We start from the raw sequence: 24357 nt of genomic DNA, 5'->3' as shown, positions 1-24357 counted from the left end.
CCTTGAGAGAATTGATTTCCAATGTGATGATGAAGATGCCGTTACTGCAGATTGATGCAGGCTCATCGAACTTTTTATTTAAAATATTAATATTAAAATTCTTCGTCTCAATTTAAACGAAAGTTGAAATAGAAATGAATAAAACGATCTAACAGCATATGTTTTTAAATATCTCAATTTTAAAATTGGTTTTACATAGAATTTTGAAAGAATTTGTCTGTGACTTTTGGGTGCAAAGCCTGTTCATGTACAGCTTCCAGTATCTAGTAGGTAACTGTTGTGGAGTTTTTCTTTTCAATACTCATGATCTAGTGTTTTAGATAACCCAATACTGACAATACTATACGGCATTTGAACATTGTCATCAGCACGAAGAAGTGTGTGTGGGTGTCTGGGTGTGTGTGTGCACGCGCGCGTGTGTGTGTGTGTGTGTGTGTGTGTGTGTGTGTGTGTGTGTGTGTGTGTGTGTATGCGAGTGTGTGTGTGTGCGTGTGTGTGTGTGTGTGTGTGTGTGTGTGTGTGTGTGTGTGTGTGTGTGTGTGTGTGTGTGTGTGTGTGTGTGCTATTTTTATCTAACCCTCCATTGAATAAATTTTGTAAAAGAATAAAACAAAACTGCAATCTTGTGGCCAATTTGAGAACTTGATCAACTTCTGGTTGCTTTTTTCAAATTATATTTTTATAACCGGAAGGTTTGCTGTCTGCAATATTTATATTGGGTGTTGCGATACTTTCTGAATCGATTCCATACTTATGCTGGGTTGTGTATGTATAGGCAGTAATGTAAACGGGATGTAAGCATTTTATTAATTTGACTGATTTGAAACATCATTTCATGGTTTCATTGGTTTGCAAGAAATAACTTTTAAAAGTCATATCAAGCTATTTTGCACTAAAGTATAGCAGTCTACTGCTGTGCTAGAAATAATAGCTAAACAATATTTTTACTCAAAGAAATAAAAAAATAACTTTTAAGTTTGAGTAGTTTCACCGCTAGCATGTTTTTTTATAATAAACGTAGTAGTAAATTAGGGACAAGCAGCCAAGAACCGAGTTAATACAGTAGTAGTACAATTTAGTCTTATATCGCAAATTGGACTGCTCCAAAAATGAAAAAGTGTGATAAAAGTGCACATGTAGGTCAAATTGTGTTGAGATTTTCAGAGCACTTGTTGTTTGCATCATAAGGAATAAGTGCTCCGAAGGCACTAAAACAATTACACGTGCACACTTAGAAAATATCTCCGACTTCGGTAATTTTTTTTACTGAAACTATTCGGTAACAGCAAAAATAACAATTCTTTCGGTAGTTTTATCAAATTTTACCGAAAAACCTTAAAAAATAGGCATAATGTTGTGGTAATCTTTTGCTTTACCGAAATTCGTCTAAAATTCACCGAAAATATTGTAAAACTTTTTAATTGCCGTACACTGTAATTTTTAACCGAAATATTGTAAATTAGGACAACGTTTTACCGAACTATCCGTAACTCAGCTTTACCTTGTCAGCCATTTTTATTCTCATATTTCACGTCAACTGCTGCTTCGAGAAGTTCTTTTTTAAATAAAAGGGAAAAAACAGTGAAAAAACCATGGAAGCGGTATTTAATGATCTGCATCAGCTGGATGAACGTCTGGTACACATTTTCCGTAAGTAATAAACTTGCATTTGTCTAAAAGTTCTTCCGTTAAGATTGCAATTAAATGTTTTCTGTGCGGGGCTGAAGTTAGTTCCGGTTAATTCAGATGGACGATGACCCTCCGCAAACTGCATCGATGATTCCTGTTTTGTACGTAAGAGGAGAGCCGTTGAAAAACAGCGAAGATTGCTTTATTCGCTGGAGCGAATGGTCCATTCCGGTTCTGGCAGAATTGAAACTTGCGTTGAACATACTTCTTGAGACATTTACTGTGCTCAATGTCCAACCAGCTCCAACTGACAGGCAGTTTTTTCTTTTTCTTCGCGGGGCTGTTTTGCATACTGCTACCATAGAGGTAACTCTAAGACCACTGGGTCCCGAAGAAAATCATTATTATTTTTGGATCACTCAGTACCAGAACAACGGTCCCAAGCAGTCCCAAGCTATTTTACTCACCCCTGCATGTTCTGCATGAATCCACACACCCCTGATGTTATCTGTCAAACTTTCATAGCTAATCAAAACAAACATAGTGTAGTAATAGAATTTCAACTAGAATAGGGTACGTTAATCGTTTGCTTGGGACCAATAGGCTACTAAAGTGGTGAGCCAATTTAAAATCGTTAGTTTCGTATTGATTGTTGCTGCTACTCTGAGCACCACGGGAGCTAAATTTTTGCATTCTCGTTAATAATTTATCCAACGATTTTCTACATTTTCACCTGTTTCTGAATGAATGAATTTACAAAAAAATGTATCCCAAATAACGAAAACGCATCCAATACAAAACAAAATTAAATACATTAATTCAAACTCATAATTACGTGTTTTGTTTTATTTTATTGAGAACCCAATTTTATTCCCACGGGCTTTTGAAATTAACAATATGTTCGGTAATTTAGTTTTACAATTAGTTCAGTAAACTTTACCGATCTTTTCGTATCATTTTGACAGCTGATTTTCAATCAGAATTACGGACAGTTCGGTAATTCTAAAATTTACCGAAAACATTACCGACCGCTCAGCGGTTGAGATTTCGGTAAAATAATTACCGAAGTCGGAGATATTTTCTAAGTGTGTGCACTTTTATCACACTTTTTAATTATAAAAAACGCACTTCTTAGTCCATCATGGTGTGAAATTAGCAATAACATGTTACAACAGAATAGTTCACACTTAACATTACCAGGCTATTCATTAAAATCACTTAGAACAACATCACTAGTACATGCCAAACTAAATTGAAGCCAATGTCAATAATTCAATAAGCCAAAGTGCATCAATGCACTCCCCGTATTCGCATTTACAAAATGTGTACATTATTATTTTACCAAATTTTAAAATTGTTGACTACATACTGTACGTTTATAGAAAAAGTAACCTTTCAAAAATCTTTGTATGCAACAAACTAACACCCAAAGTCTTCACCGGGGTGATTCTCCCCGGTGAAGCAAACGAACTCTCTGTGGTGCACCCTAGTGATCACTCATACGCTCCGGTGTGTTGGACTGGTGGAGGTGCGAACGACAGAAACTGTGTTTGTTTGCGAAGTGGGAGAAACGGTAGAAAGTGAAAACAAAATACAGATCTCTCGGGTGAGTTTGCTTTTGTCATAGTGCGAGGTGTCTTTTCAACTCATCACCCTGCTTACACTGGCGAGAATGGCATCCCTGGTCTCAAGAGGAAGCTATACTAATGGCCATTGGAACATTTCGACTATTGCTCGTTTAAATGTATCGTTCAAAATACAGATCTGGAAATGACTATCATGTTAAAAGTATAGTTTTCACGGAGGTTTTCACCGAGGTTTTAATCCACTAGCAGGGCTGATAGCGGGTCACTTTTTAGTGACTTTGTCACTTTTTTTAAGGTGGTCACTTCAAAGTCTCTATTTTCGTCAAAAAGTCACTAAAGTCACTTTTTTTAAAGCGAAAGAACGCAAAATATTTTTCTTGAAAAAAAAGGTTTTTTAAACCATAAAATCTTTTTCAGTGCACCTATGTATAGCACTCAGCTCTGTTTAGGAATATCGGTCAATTGGCGTTGACGGCGACTCTGTAGCTCTTTATTCCTATAAGAAAATCCATAAGCAAACGTCAGACTGTGCGTGAAACATGGCGGACTTTGTACTATCCTTTCACTCCACCAAAAGTTCCCATAAGAAACTGACGATATTTGCTGGAAGAGCAAATTTTTCTGCGGTGCCGTCAACGCCAATTCTTTTTCGCTTTGACAGGTTAAATGTTGACAGTGAAAACAACGACAAGAGAAATTTCATAAAACATAACCCCACCTAGTGCGTTTTTTTTATTGTGCATTTCTCACCCAACTAAACTACTTTTTCGGTAGCTTTCCAAATGGCGGAAATGGTCGTAAAACTGCGCTTTTGCATTGCATCGGCTTGAGGTGTTCGGCGCACTTTTTCCTTGCCTCGTAAGGAATACGCTCCGGAATTCACCTTCCTGTCCCGCATTACCAAATGTCCTGCAAAACGTCCCACATTATCAAGTGTCCCGGAAATTGCCTAGCGTTCGAAATGTTGCTTTTGGTTTTTCGTTAGTGTATTTTTGGTTGTTTTCGATTCCATCATTTCTACGGGCTTCTTCAACGTAGTCCTAAATCCTGGTTTCGGTTTATTTAGAACTATAAAAAAAAACCATAACACCGGTGTTGTAAATTTTGTTTTATGCTAGATATATTGTGCATTATTTTGAACCTGGTATATGCTGGAAAATCCTTTGAAGTACTTGAAGGTACTATGACGTTTTGAGAACTTCTCTAAAATGCTGGGATATTCTTGTGAGATTTTTCGTATTCTCTACAATTCTGGGAGCTTCTTTTGATTTTTAGCAGCTTTGGAGAAGCTTGGTGTTCTTATATTAAGTATTTGGACTAATTGAACTAGAACTTCAATCCGAAAAACAAAATTGATGTGCAAGGAAACTATCTGAAGTTCTGGGAAATAATTTAAAGTTCTATGAACTTTTCCTGAATTCTCACATTTTCTAAAGGAGCATTCTTCTAGCGTAGCATTTTTTAATAATTCAAGACCCCCTACCCCTTCGTCCTTAAAATCAATAAACTTCTCTGAAGCTCAAAGAGCTTTTTTAACTTCTGACATATTCTGCCAAGTTCCTCAAACTTCTTTGATGTTCTGCGATATTGAATGAAAAACTATAACCCTCTCTTTAGTTAGTTTGGCCTTGAAATATTTTGTTCTTTGGAATTCTTTGAGATTCAGGGAACTTTTTTATATGCTTTGAACATTATTGAAATTATAAAAAATTCCAAAGGATTAAAAAAAGTTTAGACTTCTTCGAAATGCTGGCAGATTCTAAAAGTTGTTTATTTTTTTTAGAAGCTGGGACAAATTCTCTCAATATATAAAGTTGTCTGAAATTCTTAAACTTTCTCTGATGTTCTAGGATCTTCTATGAAACTTTTAAGCTTCTTTAAAATTCTGTAAATTTCATTAGTTTTTAGGACTTCTCTGAAATTTGAGGAAAATCTTTAAAATTTTCAAAATTTACCTGAAGTTCTTTAAAACTTTCTGAAAACTTATGATCTTCTCTTAAGGCTTTGATTTAAGATAACATGCTGGAGGATTCTCAATAAACCCTTCAAATTGCTCTTAACTTTTGAGATTTTTTTTAAACTATATATTGTTGAAATAAACTGACGCAAGGTTCTTAAATAATTTTGAAGTTCTCCCAATGATCTTCTCTGAACTTCATTAATATCTATGGAACTTCTTGAAGTGATGAGTACTTCTATAAAGTTCTGAGGGCTTCCCTCTAAAATTGTCGTGTACTCCATGTTTCGTTGAAGTGAATTACTAAAGTCTAAAAAATAAGAACATTTATAAAGCTATTAAATAATTTTAATAAATTAATTTCACATAATGAAGGATTATTCATCTTCTCAGTGAGAAAAATATAAGTGAGTTTATATAGTAATATAATTGGTTAAGTATAACTAAACCGTTTTGTTTTTTTGAGAAAAACTAATTGTTGCACCAAAATAAAATATCTTTAGAATACGGGGATGTTGTTGCACACGGAGAACAAATTATAGCAGACGCAATTATTTTTCCGGTCAAAATAACTATATTGTTCAATTGTTTTAGAGATAACCCGAAACTATAGTTGATTTGACTATATATAGAGGGCAACAACTATAGTCCATAGTTGGCCCCTTTATTGGTTCAACTATATTTTTCAGTAGATGGACAAATGTCAAACTTCCAAATACAACTATGCTTTAGTTGATTCAAGAAAACTATTGTTAGGGAAGCAAAATTTTACAATGTTTATTAAACGAACTGCTCTTCATTATCGACAAACTTCCTTAATGTTTTGCTTCTTTATCGATCTCAAAAACACAACTGCAAAATCATAAAAAAAGGTGAACTAAGAGTTGAACCGTGTTCATCTGCGTGAGATGCAGCTATCTTATCGCCTGCTCTACGCATGGTACAAGGTAAAAGTGTGTGGATTTATGATGATCATTTGAAACCAAATTATACAATTAAATTACATTTGACAGTTGTTATAATTGATCAAAGTTATAGTTGAATTGAGTATAAGATGAACAGTTGAATCTATTAGGTAGATATTATTGAGTTGACGGTCAAATTAATGTTGGAATATCTATAGGTTTCTTTCAAACAACAATATTTTTCCATGTGAAAGTAACTATTAGGATTGTTATATTAACTTAACGAATTTGTTCTCCGTGTACGGTAGCGACACCTACTTGAGTTAAGAGAAGAATCAGAAATATGTAAAAAAAAAAGTGAGTTGCACGAAAAGACCTGTTTTTGTTTCAATAGTTTGAGTCCATATTAATAGTTTTTATGTGTTTTTTAGATGAAGTGGCTATGTTCAACCTTTTTCATGTATAAAATCAATGATTCCATGGAGCATTGTTGAATAACGAGGCGATTTGTGAATCGATGATTTTTGTGTGTTTAATTGTGTGTCCAAACTTCAATTTTTAGAAAATTATACGAAAACAAGGATATGGCTGAAATAGAGCTGGCTCAAGTCATGCTTGATGGTGTCGAATCAGTGCGCAAAAAGCAAGCGTCGCAAAAACGAGCAGCTGACAGCATGGAGGAAATAGTCAACAAGAAGAAAGCAACTGTTATAACTAACTACTTCGGAAAGAAGTAGTACTAATTTCCCTATTTTGGATCCTCTATTAGCTGTCACTAGATTCATGTACTATTCATTGTTGATTTTAAACTGTTTATTAATAAGGTGAACGTTAACCTGATACTTTAACTAGTCAAATATACAGGGTGTTTGGTTCCGGGTTTTACATATTTTTAGGGTAGATAGGGCTCCGAAAGTTATGAAAAAATCCTCATGAAACATAGGGTCGGAAATGACTGCTAAGTGAGTTATTCAACATTTTATGTTTTTTTTTGTATTGCCAACTTTGGTTAGAGTTTAATAAACTGATTATGAATTGTGCATACGACCTCGCATACGACTGAAACGCAAAACGACATTTCTCGATGGCATCACTGGACTTCCTATGCCACTAATGTTAATTTTGACGTCAGACAATGAGATGAATTTTAAGCTTGGATTTTATTTATTGTAAATCATTTCCGCATTCGCCCTATTCAGATAACCCTTCTGAAAATTGTGAGTTTGACAGAACCACCAGCACCAAATTGTCGGGGTACACCGCAGTTATGTTTTCTTTCGGCGCAGGAGATGTGCGGTAATCAAAAGTTAAGAATGTAGCTAAACATTTACAATAATATTCTACCAAATTTTCATGTGGGTAGTCCACTAAAACAGCCGAACGTACGAACGAATAGGGTGAAATAGCGCATTTTATGAAAACGTCACAAGTTTTTATGGCTGTTTTAAATCAATAATTACGAAGAAACCATAAATCCTACAAGGTTACTACCAAAGGCAAAAATCTAGGGAACTGCATGGAAAATGTTTTGTAGAACAACTAAATAAACAGAAATGAAAATTTTCAACTTAAAAACACTAAAATGTATAAAATTTCACCAGTTTTTTTGGTACTTTCAACATACTTTTCAATTTTAATGTATGATAATTAACTTTAATCGAGTTTTTTTTTAGAAAGCATTGATAGCTAAGACTTTAATCTTTCATTTGGTATATTGAAATCCGAAAACCACATTAAGATTAAAAAAATATAGCTAACCAAAGTTGGCAATACAAAAAAACATAAAATGTTTAATAACTCACTTAGCAGTCATTTCCGACCATGGGGATTTTTTCATAACTTTAGGAGCCCTATCTACCCTAAACATATGTAAAACCCGGAACCAAACACCCTGTATTGGTTCCATGCAATCTGCATTCAAAGTTGAAGTCATCATTACGTTTTTGTGGACCACTCAGTGTTCGCTGAAGGATTGTTTACGTTCTGATGATGGATGATAACAAACTTTTACTGGAAAACAAGGAGAAATTCATACTAATCAAAGGATCTAATCTCGGCACAGAAGCACAAGATAAGGTTGAATCACATTAAATTCAACCCAGAAATAGACATTCATTTTACATTTTTGTTGCAAAAAATGTTAATTAAAACAAGTGGTTCACTATGTGATGCTAAAAGCTTTAGGGTTTTAATTTGGAACATCTGACTATATGTTAGATTTTGCTGTGCTTCCGTAATTGGTAATTTTCCGTTTGATTTAATCAATATTTTTCATAAAATAGATACTGAAGAGTTGTGAAAGGAAATGGATTTTACCGGATAATCGCTCCAGTTTTTCTGACCAATTACAATAATACCAATAGTGCACTAAACGAAGCGGTCAAATTTAATAAGAGGCGTAATGCATTAGAAGATGCCATTAGATAACGAATAGTATTGCGAACTCAAAGCTGACAAAAACTCATATGGGACTGATGTGCAGCCCTGCCTGTAAGAAAACTGACAACATATAAGTGCTTGTATACAATACCAACCGAGGGTCACAGTCTCGCCATTCAACGCTCAAAGCTTGAGGGTATTTGTTCAAATGAAATACTATATGGATGCGCATGAAAGCTAGTAGAATTGCCAGTCTTCTTGGTACGTTGTGTTCCATCGAACAGCTGAAATTTAGATGTGTTTTCCTGCAGATGAAGACGGATTATATAGGTTTTTGTGTTATAAAACACGCAAAAAACCATACAATAGCGATTGTTTTTATTAACGATAATTATAATGAATTTTCATAGCATAATGTTTAAAATGTAACACACATTTTGGGTAACAATTATGAATTGGAACAGGTTTACTGAAAAAGGGATTTATCTTGAAAATTAAACAAAATGAAAGAGTAGCCAGCAGCAGGCTAGTGTAAATGTAAAAATCCATCACTCATGTCTGTTTACAACAGATATCGATCATACAAGAACAAATACTACTAATATTGACAAAATGCTTAAAATCTTCTTATACATTTTTAAATTGCAGCTCAATAAGTTCTACTTGGGTCTCCTTTTTTGGTCACTTTTTGTGTCTTAAAAGTCACTTAATGGTCACTTTTTTACTCATTTTAGTCACTTAATGGTCCCTTTTTTACTCATTTTAGTCACTAAAATCACTATTTTTGGATATATTTGGTGCTATCAGCCCTGCACTAGGATATTGATGCTGTGAAAATGACTACGGACATTTAGGCTGATGGGAGCAGAATTGGAACTTGTGGCATCCGGAGAGCCGAGTCTCATAGCTTCCGTAGCGTTATGGGCTGCAGAAATGAACAACATTCCCATGGATATCTCCCCACACGATGCCCTTCTACTTGAAGCTCATAAAGGTCGCCAAGTTGGACAAGTTCAAATCGGAAAATCGGTTCAGAACAAAATTATGAATGGTTATTAAAATTGACTATCATAACATTCAATTCACCTGTCATTTTTCTTACAGACGCTTACTTTGAACATTCCTATGTGGACATTATGGTCCTACAGGTTTAGTTTGAAGAAAATCTAGTATTCCAACGTAAAGAAACCAATAGAGTTGGAACCATTGAGTTGGAAATCATGCATTAACTACTCCTCGCAAAAATTAGAGAAAATATACCCCCCCCCCCTCCCATTCGTCACGTTATACCAATACCTAATGCATTGCTTGTCACATATTTGTAAATCCCCCTCCCCCCCTAAGATCGTGACGTATTTAATGGATGCTTCATGAAATAAACTTATTTTATACTCTAAAAAGTAATCAGATCACGCGACTAAAATTTTCGAACTGATGGAGCAAAAAACAACAAACATAGCACTAAATAGCAACCGGCCATAAAACAAAGTTACTACGATGAAAATAAAACCTAGAATTAAAATACTTAAAAATACTTAGCGATACTTACGAGATATTTAAAAATATTTAATAAATATTGGAACTAAACTTTAGAGTGGGATGCCCCTAGGGTACATTCTTTAGTTTCAGACAACTGCAAAATATTAAAAAAAAGTTCCGATACCTTCACGGTAATTCACATAAAGTTTGAGGATTTAAGGGTAACTCAACTAACTTTAGAGATGTTTCGAGTACTTTGAGAGAAATTCAGGCAACTTACAGCAGTTAAATTTATTTCAAGAAAGTGGCAAGAACTTACAAGAAATTCCGAGGAATTATGGGAAATTCCACAAAAACTATTCAAGAAAGTTCCATAACTTTCAGGATGATTTTCGGGACATTAGGCAAGTTTCAAAAACATCAAATAAGTTCAGGGAAGTTAAGAGATTTTAATGAAAGCCTCGTTGGATTAACTGCGACTCGTGCTGGAAAATTCTTCTTTTTGCAATAGCTATTTTTGTATGTATTTTCTCTAGCGTATGAATTTAAATGTTCATTAATTAAGACCACAATGTCAATCAGAAGAATAAGTACAAGCATACGCTCTCAAGTATTCCGAATCCTGAATCAACGCTTATGATCACATCAGTAATTCCTATCTCTATTTCCAATGCAATCCGAAAGCGGTAAATTCAATAACTCAAACAATGAGCCAAATTAATCGCAACCATTTTTCTTCCACGTTTCTGAACATCCGAAATCCGATAGAAATCAAATTTCCCATTCCTCCCGAGCACGCTAACAGCGTCGATCATCAACGCAAAACGTGAACGGCATTCGGAAATTTCCGCCGGTGGAACTGATTCTAAACGCTGCTGCCTCGGTCCCGGGTTCCCCTGGACTGAAAAACACGTCCTCGTTGGACGACGCTGACTCAGTACCAAAGGGCGCATCTTTCTTTCATCGCGTCGTCACACGGTGTTAAACAAGATTCAATAATAGAACAAATTAGATTCCTTCTCCGCTTCCGGTTTCCTTTCCGTCGTCGTCGTCGTTGTCCGCCTGTTGCTTCGAGCAAAATTGGACTCCTCTGCGAACGTGATTTTTGCAATGAAAGTTCGACTCATTTTCGGTGGAAAATTGATTTAAAATGTACTCCGATCGCATTTACCTACCTATTTGCTGCATCCTGAAAGGACGTTAAAGATTTATGTGGGAAAATCTTCCACTCCGATGACCTTGCATTGTTTTCATAGCTATTTGCAGGCATGCAGGCAAACCCTGGAGAACACAGTCTGTCATTATCGTGCATTCTTCCCAAGGCTTATTTTGCCATGCTTTAGCATAGCATTTTCCCTCCCATACACACACATGATGATGTTCTACGATGCTGCTACATCTTCGATGATAACAACAATAATGCTAATAATGATAGTAGTGTTCCTGGCTGTCATGTCTGGAAAATCGTTCAAATTTCATAGCATGTTGTGTCCCATTCCCGGGATGCAATCTGACATCATCATCTTCATTTTGTCTATACATATACTCTGGAAGGGTTGGAAAGCATCGTTCTAAATTTTTAAGATACCCACTGTCTTCCCCAGGAATGCTGTCAAAGCTGAAACTTTTGCTCCGTAAGTTCCGGAACCTGCTTGAGAAACTAGTCATTTGGTTGTTTTCTCTTCTTTCCGAAGAGCGCTGCGGCTGCTGCCGTCGCTATGGAAATTTCGAAAGCAACTCTGAATAATTAACAGACCGCAGGAAGTGAGACTGCATTTTTATAAAATTTTCAAACAAGCCTTACTTTTCGTTGACTGTTTCTTGGTCCGTGCAAAAGGCACTGCTAATCCCTATGCAAATTTTTTTTCTTCCGGAAGACAGGAATTAAGTGACCGCACTTGTTTCATAAATAAAAGGTCCGGTTTAGGATTTTGCAGCTGGAAAAATGAATTGAATTCTTTGCGCAACTTTACAGTTGTTAATTGAGAGCCTTCTCAGCAGTTCTGTATTCGAATGTTCTTTAGCTATACCACGCTTTTGCTCACTAGGCTAGTGGAAGTCCGAGATCGTTGGACTTTTTCTGAGGCAATCCAACCTCTGGTAACGTCTTCCTTCCGAAGTAAAGCCGTTGGTACCGTCCAATGTGTTGATGATGGGTTCGGTAGATTCCAGGTGTGGCAGTCGTCTCTCTAACACTCGATTGCCGTTAATGATTAATCACACATTTAATGTAGGGCTACGTCTTTCGGGAAGGGTGCCATTTCAGGGAAATGCAACGAAAATCGGTCAGACTTTAAATGCTAATAACTTGGCCAATAATCAATGGATTTTGATGATTTGTGTGTCGATCGATTCACCAGTGTTATAATATTTGTGTGGTATGTCACACATTATAATTGTTAAATATTTAAATAGTTAACAATGAAGAAATATGGAAATGAACCGCAAGGTGCTTACCCCTAACACAGCCATCAGAAAGTTGATCCCTAACGACACAGGGACGTTGCACGTTGGATGGATCGACCGCGGACTTGCAGCGTAAACATCGCAGTATTCCTAGGAGCTCAATACATACACCTCACACCAATGAAAAACAACCAGACGCAGACGCAAATCGGTCGAGGGAAATGGATAAGCTGCACTTACCGTCGGGAGATTCTGTTACAGATATATTGTCAAAAATACATTGGCATAAATTTAAGCTGTCATTATTATTACCAATCTGCAAACATTGAAGAACTTGATTGTTTTTAACTAGTTCGTTTATTTAGATAGGCTCAGTCGTGTGTAACACTTTGCGGAGCCAAAAATCCGTATTTTTTTTAATTAATATTTTAAACAGCAGTAAATCTAGGTTAGTATTGGGTACCAATTACTAGTGGCGGGCTCGAGGTTAATGGGTAACAATTTCGATTGGAAGGAGCTAGGTAGGAAACAGGTTTCTGAAGCCACTACTCTCGAACGGTTGACCAAATGCTGGCTGGGCAGGGGCAAGTGCACAGAAACAGGTGGATAATAAGACTGGGACACAATGGCTGGAAAATGTGCGGAAAGAAGGGGATGGTCACGTCAAACTCTAACATCAGACAAACAAGGGAATTCGTAGATCGCCTGCATGTAGGGAAGATCACGGGTTCCCAATACATCTCTTACTTCACGGAAGGGTTGTCTACCTCGGGCCAATAGGGTATCCAATAGTCGCGCTCAGGAGCCGTCATTACCCGGGCAATGCCAACCTGCGTGATCGATGTCATCATAACCGGTTCTGCACCTACATATATTGCTGTCAACGAGGTTTATTCTGTAGAGATGTGCGTTTAACGAGTAGTGGTTGGAAATAAGTCTTGATATCACGCAAATGAATCCCCGACTTACATCCAGACCTTTGTACCGCGCTCTCGAATAAACATTTGGAGTAATGGAATGTAACCACCGCCCAAGAGAATTACTTGTCCAATCGTTTTGCCAACTTAGAAGAGAACTCTGACGTACTAATGGGAAAAAATCATCAAGTTAAATTCTTCTATCATTATTGCTTCAATGGGTTTAATGAACTTACGGGAATCACTAATATCGTCTATCGATTTTATCCGTTTGTTGATGATTTGGTGAGCCCAGTGTAAATAATGGCGGTTCACTTCATAATCAATGTTTGGAGCCGTTTTAGCTCTAATGCAGCTTTATGCAGAAAAACACCGTTTAAACACTTAACACTAGCACATAATAATTTATTCAAACTGAACTTAGACCACACAACTAGCACATTTATTAAATAGTAGTTTTACTAAGGCAATACAAAATCACATAGTGATGTTTCACTTTCCTCTATCTTCGACCGTCTTCGATGCGAATAGTAGTAGCACTGTTCTGTTGTAGCTACGATGAGGATTCGCCGTTCTCACTCTCCTTATCAGATCAACATTTGTAGTGGTAGAACGTTCACTGAGCATGTCGTAGGTATTGAAAGTAGTCAATCCATTCTTTCTCCCGTATGACTCGCTGTGTCACGTCGATCACGTACTGCTATCCAGGACCATTTGCATATTACATGCAAACATCCTGCCTCCCTCAGAAATAACCATTTCTGCACATTGCTGCTAATGTTGTTGTGACGACTGTTGGTGATGCTGATGAAGACTGCTCCTGGCTGGCCTTGCGGTATATCCCTCAGTTAGAGTGGTGAGATGATACATGTAAAGAAAAGACCCGGTAGATCCGGAGAAAATAGCTGGACAGATTGGACAGGTCGTTACCTTGGATATTGGGCCTTGTATTTATTTGTTCTCTCCGGATGATGATGTGCCAACATTGATGCTTGCGATAGCCGCACCGCCGTTAGATCCTTTGTCGTCATAGAGTGAAGATGCTACCGGTAGAAAGGAAAGTTTTGCGACAGGACGAGTGATGAACCCACGTGGTGTTTGAAGTGTAACAACACGCACAATACCGTCCTTGCCGGGGTGAAGTTCGTGGATCCTGCCAGTCGGCCATTGCATTGATGGTAGATTCTCCTCCTTGATGATCACAAGACGATTCTTCTCTATTTTTACCGGAGGATTGCACCACTTGGCTCTGAGCTGCCATCGATTCCAAATTTTCTGGAACATCTTCTGCGTCTGCTGCCACTGAGTCAACCGATTGTACGGGACCGAATCGAGGTTGACGTCCGGAACAGCCTTCAATGTCGAGCCCACAAGGAAATGACCCGAGGTAAGAGGATCGAGGTCAGAAGGGTCGTCGCTTAATGAAGTGAGTGGACGGGAGTTTAGACAACATTCAATTTGAGCTAGAAATTGTCTCCATATCATCGTACGCCAACACTCGAGAACCTAGTACCCGAGTAAAATACTTCTGAGCTGATTTGATCGCCACCTCCCAAAGTCCGCCAAAGTGAGATCCTTTGGGAGGATTAAAGTGCCAACGGATTCCGTTTTCCGTACACTCTCGAGCTACCTGGTCATTTGTGTTCCTTGCTTCTCAAAAGCCGCTTCAGCTCATTCGCTGCACCCACAAAATTCTTCCCATTGTCTGAGTAGGCGTAGGCGTCTGAGCACAGCCCACGGCGTGCCACAAACCGCCGGAAAGCTTGCAGGAACTTGGCAATAGTCAAATTCACAACGAGTTCAAGGGGAACCGCTTTCGTCGCAAAACATACGAACACAGCTACGTATGCTTTGATCGGTGCATCGCGCCTGTGCCGTGGTTGGATGTAGATTGGTCTCCAAAAGTCTATTCCAACTTTAGAGAAGGGTCGTGATGCAGTCACACGAGCAGCCGGGAGCTCGGACATGAACTGTTCGATGAGCTTAGGTCGTGCGCGTACACAGGTGACGCATTTGTGTACGATCTGCCGAGCCACACTTCTTCCGCCCAAGAGCCAGTAACGGATTCGAATCGTATTGACCATCAGTTGAGGAGGAGCATGTAGTAGTTTCTGATGTACGATAGCAAGAGCAATGTCGACAAAGAGTGAGAGCCTGGCAGCAGGATTGGGTGCTTGAAGTCTTCATGTTTTACTGACTGGCCCAGACGACCACCGATCCGGATGATTCTATCGCTGGGAAAGATCATTGGATGGAACCATTTCAGTCGAGAGCTTTTCGAAATTGACTGTCCGTTCTCCAATCGCTTCCATTCATCCGAAAAGCATTGTTGCTGCAGTAATCGTATGAGTGCGTGTTCAGCAGATTTTAGTTCATCAGTCGTGAGGAAGATGAATATCCGATCTTCCTTTCGTATTAGCAAAAATGAAAAGAAGCGTCGCCAGTAAGCAGTAATTTGTACCATTTTCGAGTAGTTGGAGAATTTAGCAACGTATTCATCGATGTCATCGATGTTGCAATTATCAGTCGATCCGCACTGCTGTCCAGGAACAGGCCAATACTCCTTTTCTTTCTGCAACCATTCTGGACCTCTCCACCAGAGTGTGTTGTAGATGATATCTGACGCCAAGCAACCACGAGATATCACGTCAGCCGGGTTTTCCAGTCCTGCGATGTGTTTCCAAGTACAATACTGCGTTGCATGCTGAATCTTGGACACCCTGTTGGCAACAAAAGTAGTCCAAGTGGACGGAGTGGCCTTGAGCCAATTGATGACTGTCGTGGAATCAGTCCAGAAGATAGTAGAGAACGTCATCTGAAGAGAAGCGGCGATTCGTAGATATAACTCGGCGAAGAGTAGAGCACCACACAATTCGAGCCTGGGTGTGCTTTGTTTTTTCAAAGGTGCGATTCTGGACTTCGACGTCAGAAGAGCGATTTTGATTTGTCCATAGTTGTCGATTGACCTCAAGTAGGCACAGGTGCCGTATCCGATGTCGGAAGCATCCGAGAACAGGTGAAGTACAATCTCGACTGATTTCGGGAGAAGAACAAAGCGATCAATTCTCAATTCGTTAAGCGCAGGAAGATTGGAGTGATCGTTGATCCATTTATCCCGAAGACTTGATATAAGCTCTCGATCCCACTCCCAAACCGTTCCATTTTCGTCTCCATTTTCGAGCGTTTTGATCGTTTGATCACGATCGAGATCGATGGAATGCTGAAGAGCACGGTTTTCATGCGGGACGCCCTCTAGAACGGTCTCACAGTTTGATGCCCATTTTCTTAGCTGGAAGCCTCCCCGGGAAAGCATGGCGTCGAGTTGCTCCCGAAGCTTGATTGCTTCTGCTACGGTTGCTGCTCCAGAAAATAAGTCATCGGCATAAAAATCCTTCTCGACGACTTTTGCTGCTATTGGGAAATTATCGGCCTCGTCACTAGCTAGCTGCTTTAGGACACGTGTCGCCAAATAAGGAGCCGATGCAGTCCCGTACGTGACGGTCTTGAGAACGAAAGTTTGTAGTGGTTGGTCCGTAATACTTGGCGATACATTTTTTCGGCGTGTGGAATTAGGATGACTTCGTGGGTTCGGGAACGCATAACAATCGATCGCAAATCGTCCTGTACGACGGGACCGACAAGAAGAGCGTCGTTGAGTGAAATTCCTGAGCTCGTCTTGCTAGACGCATCGAAAACGACGCGTAGCTTCGTGGTCGTGCTGCTCTCTTTAATCACTGGATGATGTGGTAAATAGTACTTCGGATGGAGCTCATGTGGCCAAGTTGCGCATACTCAGCCATGAAATCCCGATACTGCTGAGCGATCGAAGCATTACGAGACAGCCGATTCTCCAACAAGCGCAAACGATGCAGAGCCGATTTCTTGTTGTCACCCAACCGCTGAGTTACAGTTTCCTTGAAAGGGAGTCTCACCATGTATCGACCCGACGAATCACGTGCAACAGTACGCTGAAAGAACTCTTCGCAGGCAGTTTCGTTCGGGGAGTAATTCGCAGCAGATGGGTCTTCCTCAATTTTCCAGAACTTCTCCATGTCGTTGTGTAGTTCGGCTATCGTTGCAACATTGCAGCGAACTGACCTTTCTGGATAGCCCTGAGAAGTTTTTCCTGATACCACCCACCCAAATACCGAGTTGGTGAGCGACGGAAGAGAATCTCCAAGCAAAATGCGTCCTGGAACAGAGAGTAGATCGAAGAATATTTCTGCCCCCAACACGATATCGATAGTGCTCGTTTTGAAAAAGCCAGGATCGGCAAGATCAAAATTGGCAGGAATGCTCCAATGATCGATGTCCAAGTTGACCGATGGCAGATCAATAGTGACCTTGGGCAGAATAAGCAAATCGACGCAGGTAAAGTAATTCGAATTTCGGGATTTGATGACGGCTCGAAATTGGTGCTTCACATTAGCAGAGGACTTTCTGATTCCAGCTATCGGCACATCGACTCTCCTTCGTGTAACAGTCATCGCCTGAGATAACTGTGTAGTGGCGAAGCAACATTCGCTCCCAGAATCCAGTAGAGCTCGTGCGAAATGTTGTGACATGTGAAATTTATATTGTCTTGGTTTGCGTCTCACCACGTTTGACAGATCTGGTCGCCCGTTTGACAGATCGAATTGCTCATTTGACAAATTGAATTGTGGACAAACGAAACGCTATGTGTCCGACACATAGATATCATTTGTTGATCACATTGTAAAAATTCATGAGTGGGACACATAAAAACAATATTTGAAATTTTATTAGTGCAGGGAACCGAAATTTGCATGAATTTTTCGTAGTGTGCAGTTCAATCGAGAGCTTCCTGGTAAATAAATCGATTTTGTTTTTCCCTCTCCAATTTCTATGAAATATCGTATATTTTTTCTAGAGTCGGTGTATAATGAGTCACGCCAAAAGTGAAGCCAAGTCTACCTATTAAACTGTCAAATCGGCTTCCTATCGTGCAAAGTAAACAAACATTACGATGCTATGAAAGGTTCACGAAAGGTATTGCAATAAAATATAAAATATAATCGAAGCAATCATCATAAACACGCAGTGAGCATTAAATTGTCATGGGATACGTTTTATAATGATCAGTAATGAGAATTTCTACTTTTTTTGTTCAGATAATTTGACAAAATCACTGAATTAACGATTTACTACAGCCGCTATTTTTTTTCTCGCTAGAAGTCATTTGAAGTTGATGTAGAAGTCCTCTGTTGCCAAGTGAAAAGAAAGGGAATCTTTCGAAAACCGTGATGCGAGTTCAACTGTTTTTCGCTTGGCGTGACTCATTATACACCGACTCTAATTTTTTCTTTAAGGATTACGTGAAGGAAAATTTTGACATCTCAGACGGCATTTCGTTCTGTGATTTATTGAAAAATAACGAATTTACCATTTTGAAAAATTAGTCGAGAGTCAAAATGGCGAAATACCAGCACAACTTATTGGTTCATTGCCTCTTGCGGACGAAATTTCATGGAATTCTGAGAGGTAAAATCAAAAATGTTTATTTTTTCGGTATTTGCACTCATAGAAAAAATCTTGTATATTTAGGTGCTGTGAGAGTGACATATACGAGCGTCAATTTTGTCATAAAGTTGAGTCATAACAGATGTCAAAAATTGCTAATCAAACTTACTTTGTATCGAGCAACGAACTTTTCAGTCTCGGAGCACTTAAGATTAAGCACATTTAGATTTTGTCGAAAACATCGATTTTGACGTAGAACTACGTCTTTGTCGACTATACTGGGGTGCAAATCAAAAAATATGTGTGGTGAAGGAGTGTTAGGTTTTGAACGCTTGTAACTTTGTCATTTATAGATGAAATAGGATATTACATTACAAACTTGCTGAAGTAAACATTTCTCCAATTTTGCTGCAATTGAACTTTTGAAAATGTACAAATGATAATTTTATCACTGTTTTCATGAAATAAGCCTTTTTTTTCCCAAACCCAGTCATCATAAACGAATACCACTTGGATGCACATTATTCTGCTTGAACCTGGAAAGATATAAATCAGCACTGCTCTCCTGCCTCTGCTCATTACCGCTTCGGACGGCGTGGCACTAGGTCCTGCATCAAGCAGGACTAGGTCAGCGGCTAAAGGTGGATCACGGCGTGTCCACCACAATGAGGAATGAGACTTGAAAAAACGTGCATTAAAACCCCCTCCCCCTTAACATAACCCGAAAAAGACATGGACGATCATTTTTTCCGGGAAATAAATTTTAAGCAAACCACAATTATGTATAAACAATTAAATTTTTACATGCAGAGCTAACATTTAAAAAAAAATTGCTTAACAGATACACTCAATGAATTACCAACAACTGACTGTAAAAGTAGCAGTAGTAAAATTATGTTTATTTCTGTTGATTATGGTAGTACATTGATTTATCATATTAATTGATTAGCCTACCTGGCTCTTCATCTTTGTTTACTTTGATATTCTAATTAAATATTTGCGTTTTTCAACTAGTTCAAGATCAACCATTGAAAAGGCCTTAACTCCATTTTGTAAACAAACCTTGTAAGGCCATTTTCTCGCGAACCAAAACCTTCATTCGCAAACCTAAACCACAATCGGGTAGAGGAGAATTTCCCCTACCTGTTCATTATGTTGGTTTGCCTTTGCGGACTTCGGTACGCGAGAATATGGCCTTACAAGATTTTTTTACAAAATGGAGTTAAGGCCATTTCAATTGTTGGTCTTGAGTTTACAGAATACCCCTTTGGGGATGTATTTTATTTGACTTGAAAAAAGTGATAACCTACCTAACTACGAGTATAACTTAACCTAACGTGCTAGATCACGTATGATCTGATGATTTGATCTCAGACAGAAGTCTCTGAACCTTTCCAGGATGACTACTCTCCGTTCTTCTAATGTCTGAATTCCAGCCAGGAGGTGGATCTCAGAATTTCTAGTCCGCGGGAGACTGTTTAGGACCATCCTAAGGATCTTGTTTTTGATCCTTTGGAGTTTAAGGTGATGGCATTTTGCGCAACTCTCCCAGATTGGCATACCGTACTCAATTACAGGAAGGAGGATTTGTTTGTAGACACAAGCTTATTTTTCAGGGACAGGGTTGACTTCCTGTTGATAAGTGGATACAACGATCTTATCAAGATGTTGCACTTGGTTTTCGTTTTGTCAACGTACTCTTTTAAAAGAAGCTCGCTGTCTAGTGTTAGCCCGAGGTACACGACCTCTTTGGACCATTCCACCACTGTGCCGTTCAGGCAGATCTTGTTATTCTCTGACGGAACAAGTCTAGGAGATTTAGAGTGTGGAAAGATAATGACCTGGGTCTTTGCCGCGTTGATACGGATCTTCCAGCTGTTGAAATATTCAGACAGGACGTCCAGGCCTCTCTGAAGTTTGGCAGTCAGAGCTCCGATGACCCTACCCTTGTAAACGATGGATGTGTCATCTGCGAACAGAGACAACGATCCACCATCAAGGAGAGCCGGCATATCGGAGGTGAACAGGTTGAATAGGATGGGGCCAAGGATGCTTCCTTGTGGAATCCCGGCACCGATGTTGAAAGCATCTGATGTGATGTCATTCAGAGAGACTCGGAACGTCCTGTCTGATAGATAGATAGATATATCATGATATATAGATATATATATATATATCACTAGGAAGATTGGAAGACCATACTGCTCAATTTGAACACCAGGCCATCATGCCAGACATTGCCGAAGCTTTTTCAACGGCCAACAACGTTATGGCAGATGTTTTCGAAACAGACTTGTTCCGTCTGAGAATGTTTGTTACTCGAGTCAGCTGATGGACAGTCGAACGACCTTCCCGAAAACCAAACTGTTCTTCGAGTAACAAGTTGTTTTCATCGGCAGATGTTAGGAGCCGGTGGAACACTGCTCTTTGGAACAGTTTTGATAACCTTGAGAGAAGGCTGATTGGTCGATAACTTGAAGGAGAGGACGGATCCTCCCCAAGTTTTCGGATGAGTATGACTTTAGCTGACTTCCAACACGAGGGGAAGTAGCCAAGTCTGAGGCACTGATTAAAAATCAGTGCCAGATGGTTGTAGAATCTGGAACTCAAGTGTTTGAGTTCCAGATTCAGGATGTTGTCGAAACCTGGGGCCTTCATGTTTTTAGATGATTTGGTATAGGCCAACAGTTCGTCAGTCGTAATCTCGGATTCCTCTGGAAAAATGTTAGGAATCTGAAGAAGATTGGTTGCATTTTCAGCAACCTCAGATTCATGAGGGCTGACGATGTTTTGTCCGAGATTATGGGAGCTGACGAAGTGTTGACCTATCGTGGCAGCCTTCTCTTCAGGAGTTATCAGGTGAACCACTGGGTCGCCGGGACGATCCAGTGGGGTCAGTGGTGGAATGGGCCTAGGCTTGTTTTTAATAATTTTTGTAAGTTTCCAGAAGGGCTTAGCACAATCTGGGAGAGAGCGAATCTTACTAGCAAAATCGTTATTTCTGAGATCCACCATCCTGGCCTGAATGATCTTTGTTAATCGATTACAATTGGTCTTCATGCTAGGCAGGCCAGTACGCTGGTACTGCTTACGAATGGTGTTACGGAGTCTAATGAGATCTTTGGTAGGGCTGTCAAGGTTCAGAGTGTTACTCACCTGTCTGGATACTGGCACGTGTTGTTCCCTGGCCCGGGAAATTGCCTCCTCGATGGTTTGTAGACACCGGTCAACATTTTCCGACGTTCCCGGTTGGACATCGTAGTCGATGGTTGTGTCGACGCAGTGTTGATATTGCGCCCAGTTGACTCGATGGTAGTTGCGCCGGGAAGCTTCGAATCGGTTTACCGAGGATCCAACTTCGGCCACCACTGGGTAGTGGTCCGAGCTCAGCTCCTGGAATGCCACAGGTTGCAAGATGTTGTGTCCCATGTTGCTTACGAAGATGTCGATGGTCGCATGGACCCCAGACAGACTCAACCGGGTGGGAGAGTCCAGGGCCAAGATGGTATAGTGGCCCTCTTGCAGGTCTTCATTGAGGATGATGCCGTTTCTATTGCTCCGACCATTGTCCCAAGCTTGGTGTTTTGCGTTCAGATCGCCAGCGATGATAAAGTTCCCGCTCCTCCGGGTGAGTTTGATGATGTCTTTCCCGAAGGCCACTGACGACCCGTCCCTGATGTTGGTTTGCTTGGGGCAGTAGGCCGCGATGATGGTGATTGGGCCAAGTGATGTGCTCACCTCCACTCCGATGGCTTCAATTGTTTTCAGCTGGAAGTTTGGTACCTGCCGGCAAGTGATGTTCCGTCTTGCAACGATGGCCACTCCTCCACCTCCAGAGCAGGTGCGATGTTCAGTTCGGGCTTCAAATGCGTCTCGGTGATGATAGCAATGTCGACCTCCTTGGTGCTGAGAAAATCGAGTAGCTCTCTACGCTTGTTTGTCAGTGAGCAAGCGTTCCAATTTGCAATTTTTATAGCTTCACGGTCCATACTTGGTGACGAGTGACAAGGTAGCATGAAGCTGTTCAGATCGAGTCTTGCAGGTGCGCATGATGATGATGACCTCGGCCACGAGCGTCACAAGTTCCTCCGAGGTGAACGGAGAATTGTCGATTCACCTGAGACAGCACCAGCGTATGATAAACCAGGGGCGGTGTATGAACCTGGAATTGGCTGGGCCGCAGCAGCAGCGAGACGATGCTGAACTGTCCGACTGTTGGGAACCATTTGGATACTCGCAGGATTGGCTTGTTGGTTGTTGAGCGGAAGCGGAGCTAGGTTCGGAACATGTCGACGGGGCTGAAGAACTGGGTACTACACTTCCGTGAGTACATGAGGCGAACGATGATTACGGAAGCGACCGAGCTGGTTGTTGATTGTGGCCTTCCGACGGATATTAATGAACTCCACTCGCTTGGGACATCCACGATTGGAGGCTTGGTGGTTTCCACCGCATCACGATGTTGGGGTTTGTAATGCTCCCAACTGATGATGACCTGAAACAGGTCCCGAATTTTGGATCTCAGGGCCGCAAGACTGGTAGATCCCTTCATGAAATGCATCAGGAACAACTGATCACGGAAGCTGGTGTTTTGGTTGGGACGCCGGTTCATCGGGTACACTGCCTCAGGCTTGAGCCCGAACCGCTCCAGCTCGGATTTTACCGCAGTCGCCTCGAACGACGGTAATCCACGCAAAACCACCTTCAGTGGCTTGCTCGATGGCAGATCATGCGTGAAGAAGTCCACGTTGTTGTTCTTCAGGAAACTTCCTATTTGTTTGTACTACTCCAGGCTGGAGCACATGATTTTGGTACCGATGCTGCAAAACTTGAAGCGATGCAGCAGCTTGTGTTTTGCCATTTCGGCACCCAGCTTGGCAACATCCTTCACCGGCGTGAAAAGCGGGGAATCCGCTCTTGTCTTGCAATGGGAACGGCATCACCATCGCCATTTTCTTCCGGGAGTACTGCATACTGGTTGGCTTGCAGTACTCGTTTTCCGGCGTCATCCTGCGACGCGCTGGGCTTGATAAGCACCTTCTTTGAAGAGCCCGCTACTGGCTCAATGGCACGTTTACGCACCATTTGTTTCGTATTTGCAAGTTCAATTAAACTTGTCAGAACGCGAGAAGGTGGCGACACTTCCAAGGCGCAACGCGACAGCACAAAACGAAACACAATCGAATCGAGAACTCGAGCGAAAATACGGACTGAACAGCTCGACAGTCGAGCAAACAATCCTGACTAACTGTAAAACATATCTGGTACCTCTATATAGGGTAAATTATGGCTTCGGCACCCATTGACTGTTTTCGGCAACCAAAATTGAAACGTTTATTTCACTGTATTTTCCCATCAAAACTCTTCGCTGAATGTATTGAGCCGATTCCTTACCTTTTCAGCTTCAATCTGATTACATTTTTACGACTGTGAATTTCTGTTATACCATATTTTTCTTTAAATGAAATATACATACTACAAAACACGGCTGATTTCGAGTTGCCGATAATAGAACAGCTGGTTAACACGCATTTCAAATGGAAAGGGTGCCGAAGAAAAAGAGACTGCCGACAATAGTCACTCTCACTTGAGAAGTTTGGAGCGTTGTAAAAACATGT

At 40.2% G+C, this 24357-nt stretch overlaps 1 protein-coding gene across 1 annotated transcript; it reads right to left on the bottom strand.

Annotated features, from left to right (window-relative positions):
* Window positions 1–16989: 16989 nt before the first annotated feature.
* LOC135706760 (uncharacterized) lies at window positions 16990–17745 on the bottom strand. Its single transcript, XM_065228413.1, has one exon. The coding sequence runs from the start codon at window positions 17743–17745 to the stop codon at window positions 16990–16992; it is 756 nt and encodes a 251-aa protein (XP_065084485.1).
* Window positions 17746–24357: the final 6612 nt, after the last annotated feature.

This window comes from Ochlerotatus camptorhynchus, unplaced genomic scaffold (genome assembly GCF_037179485.1).
Source record: "Ochlerotatus camptorhynchus isolate MF236.1 unplaced genomic scaffold, CSIRO-AGI_Acam_v1.1 ptg000290l, whole genome shotgun sequence".
Classification (NCBI taxonomy): Eukaryota; Metazoa; Arthropoda; class Insecta; order Diptera; family Culicidae; genus Ochlerotatus; species Ochlerotatus camptorhynchus.
The sequence above is the reverse complement of the archived record's forward strand: the minus strand, read 5'-3'. Positions and strand labels throughout refer to the sequence as shown.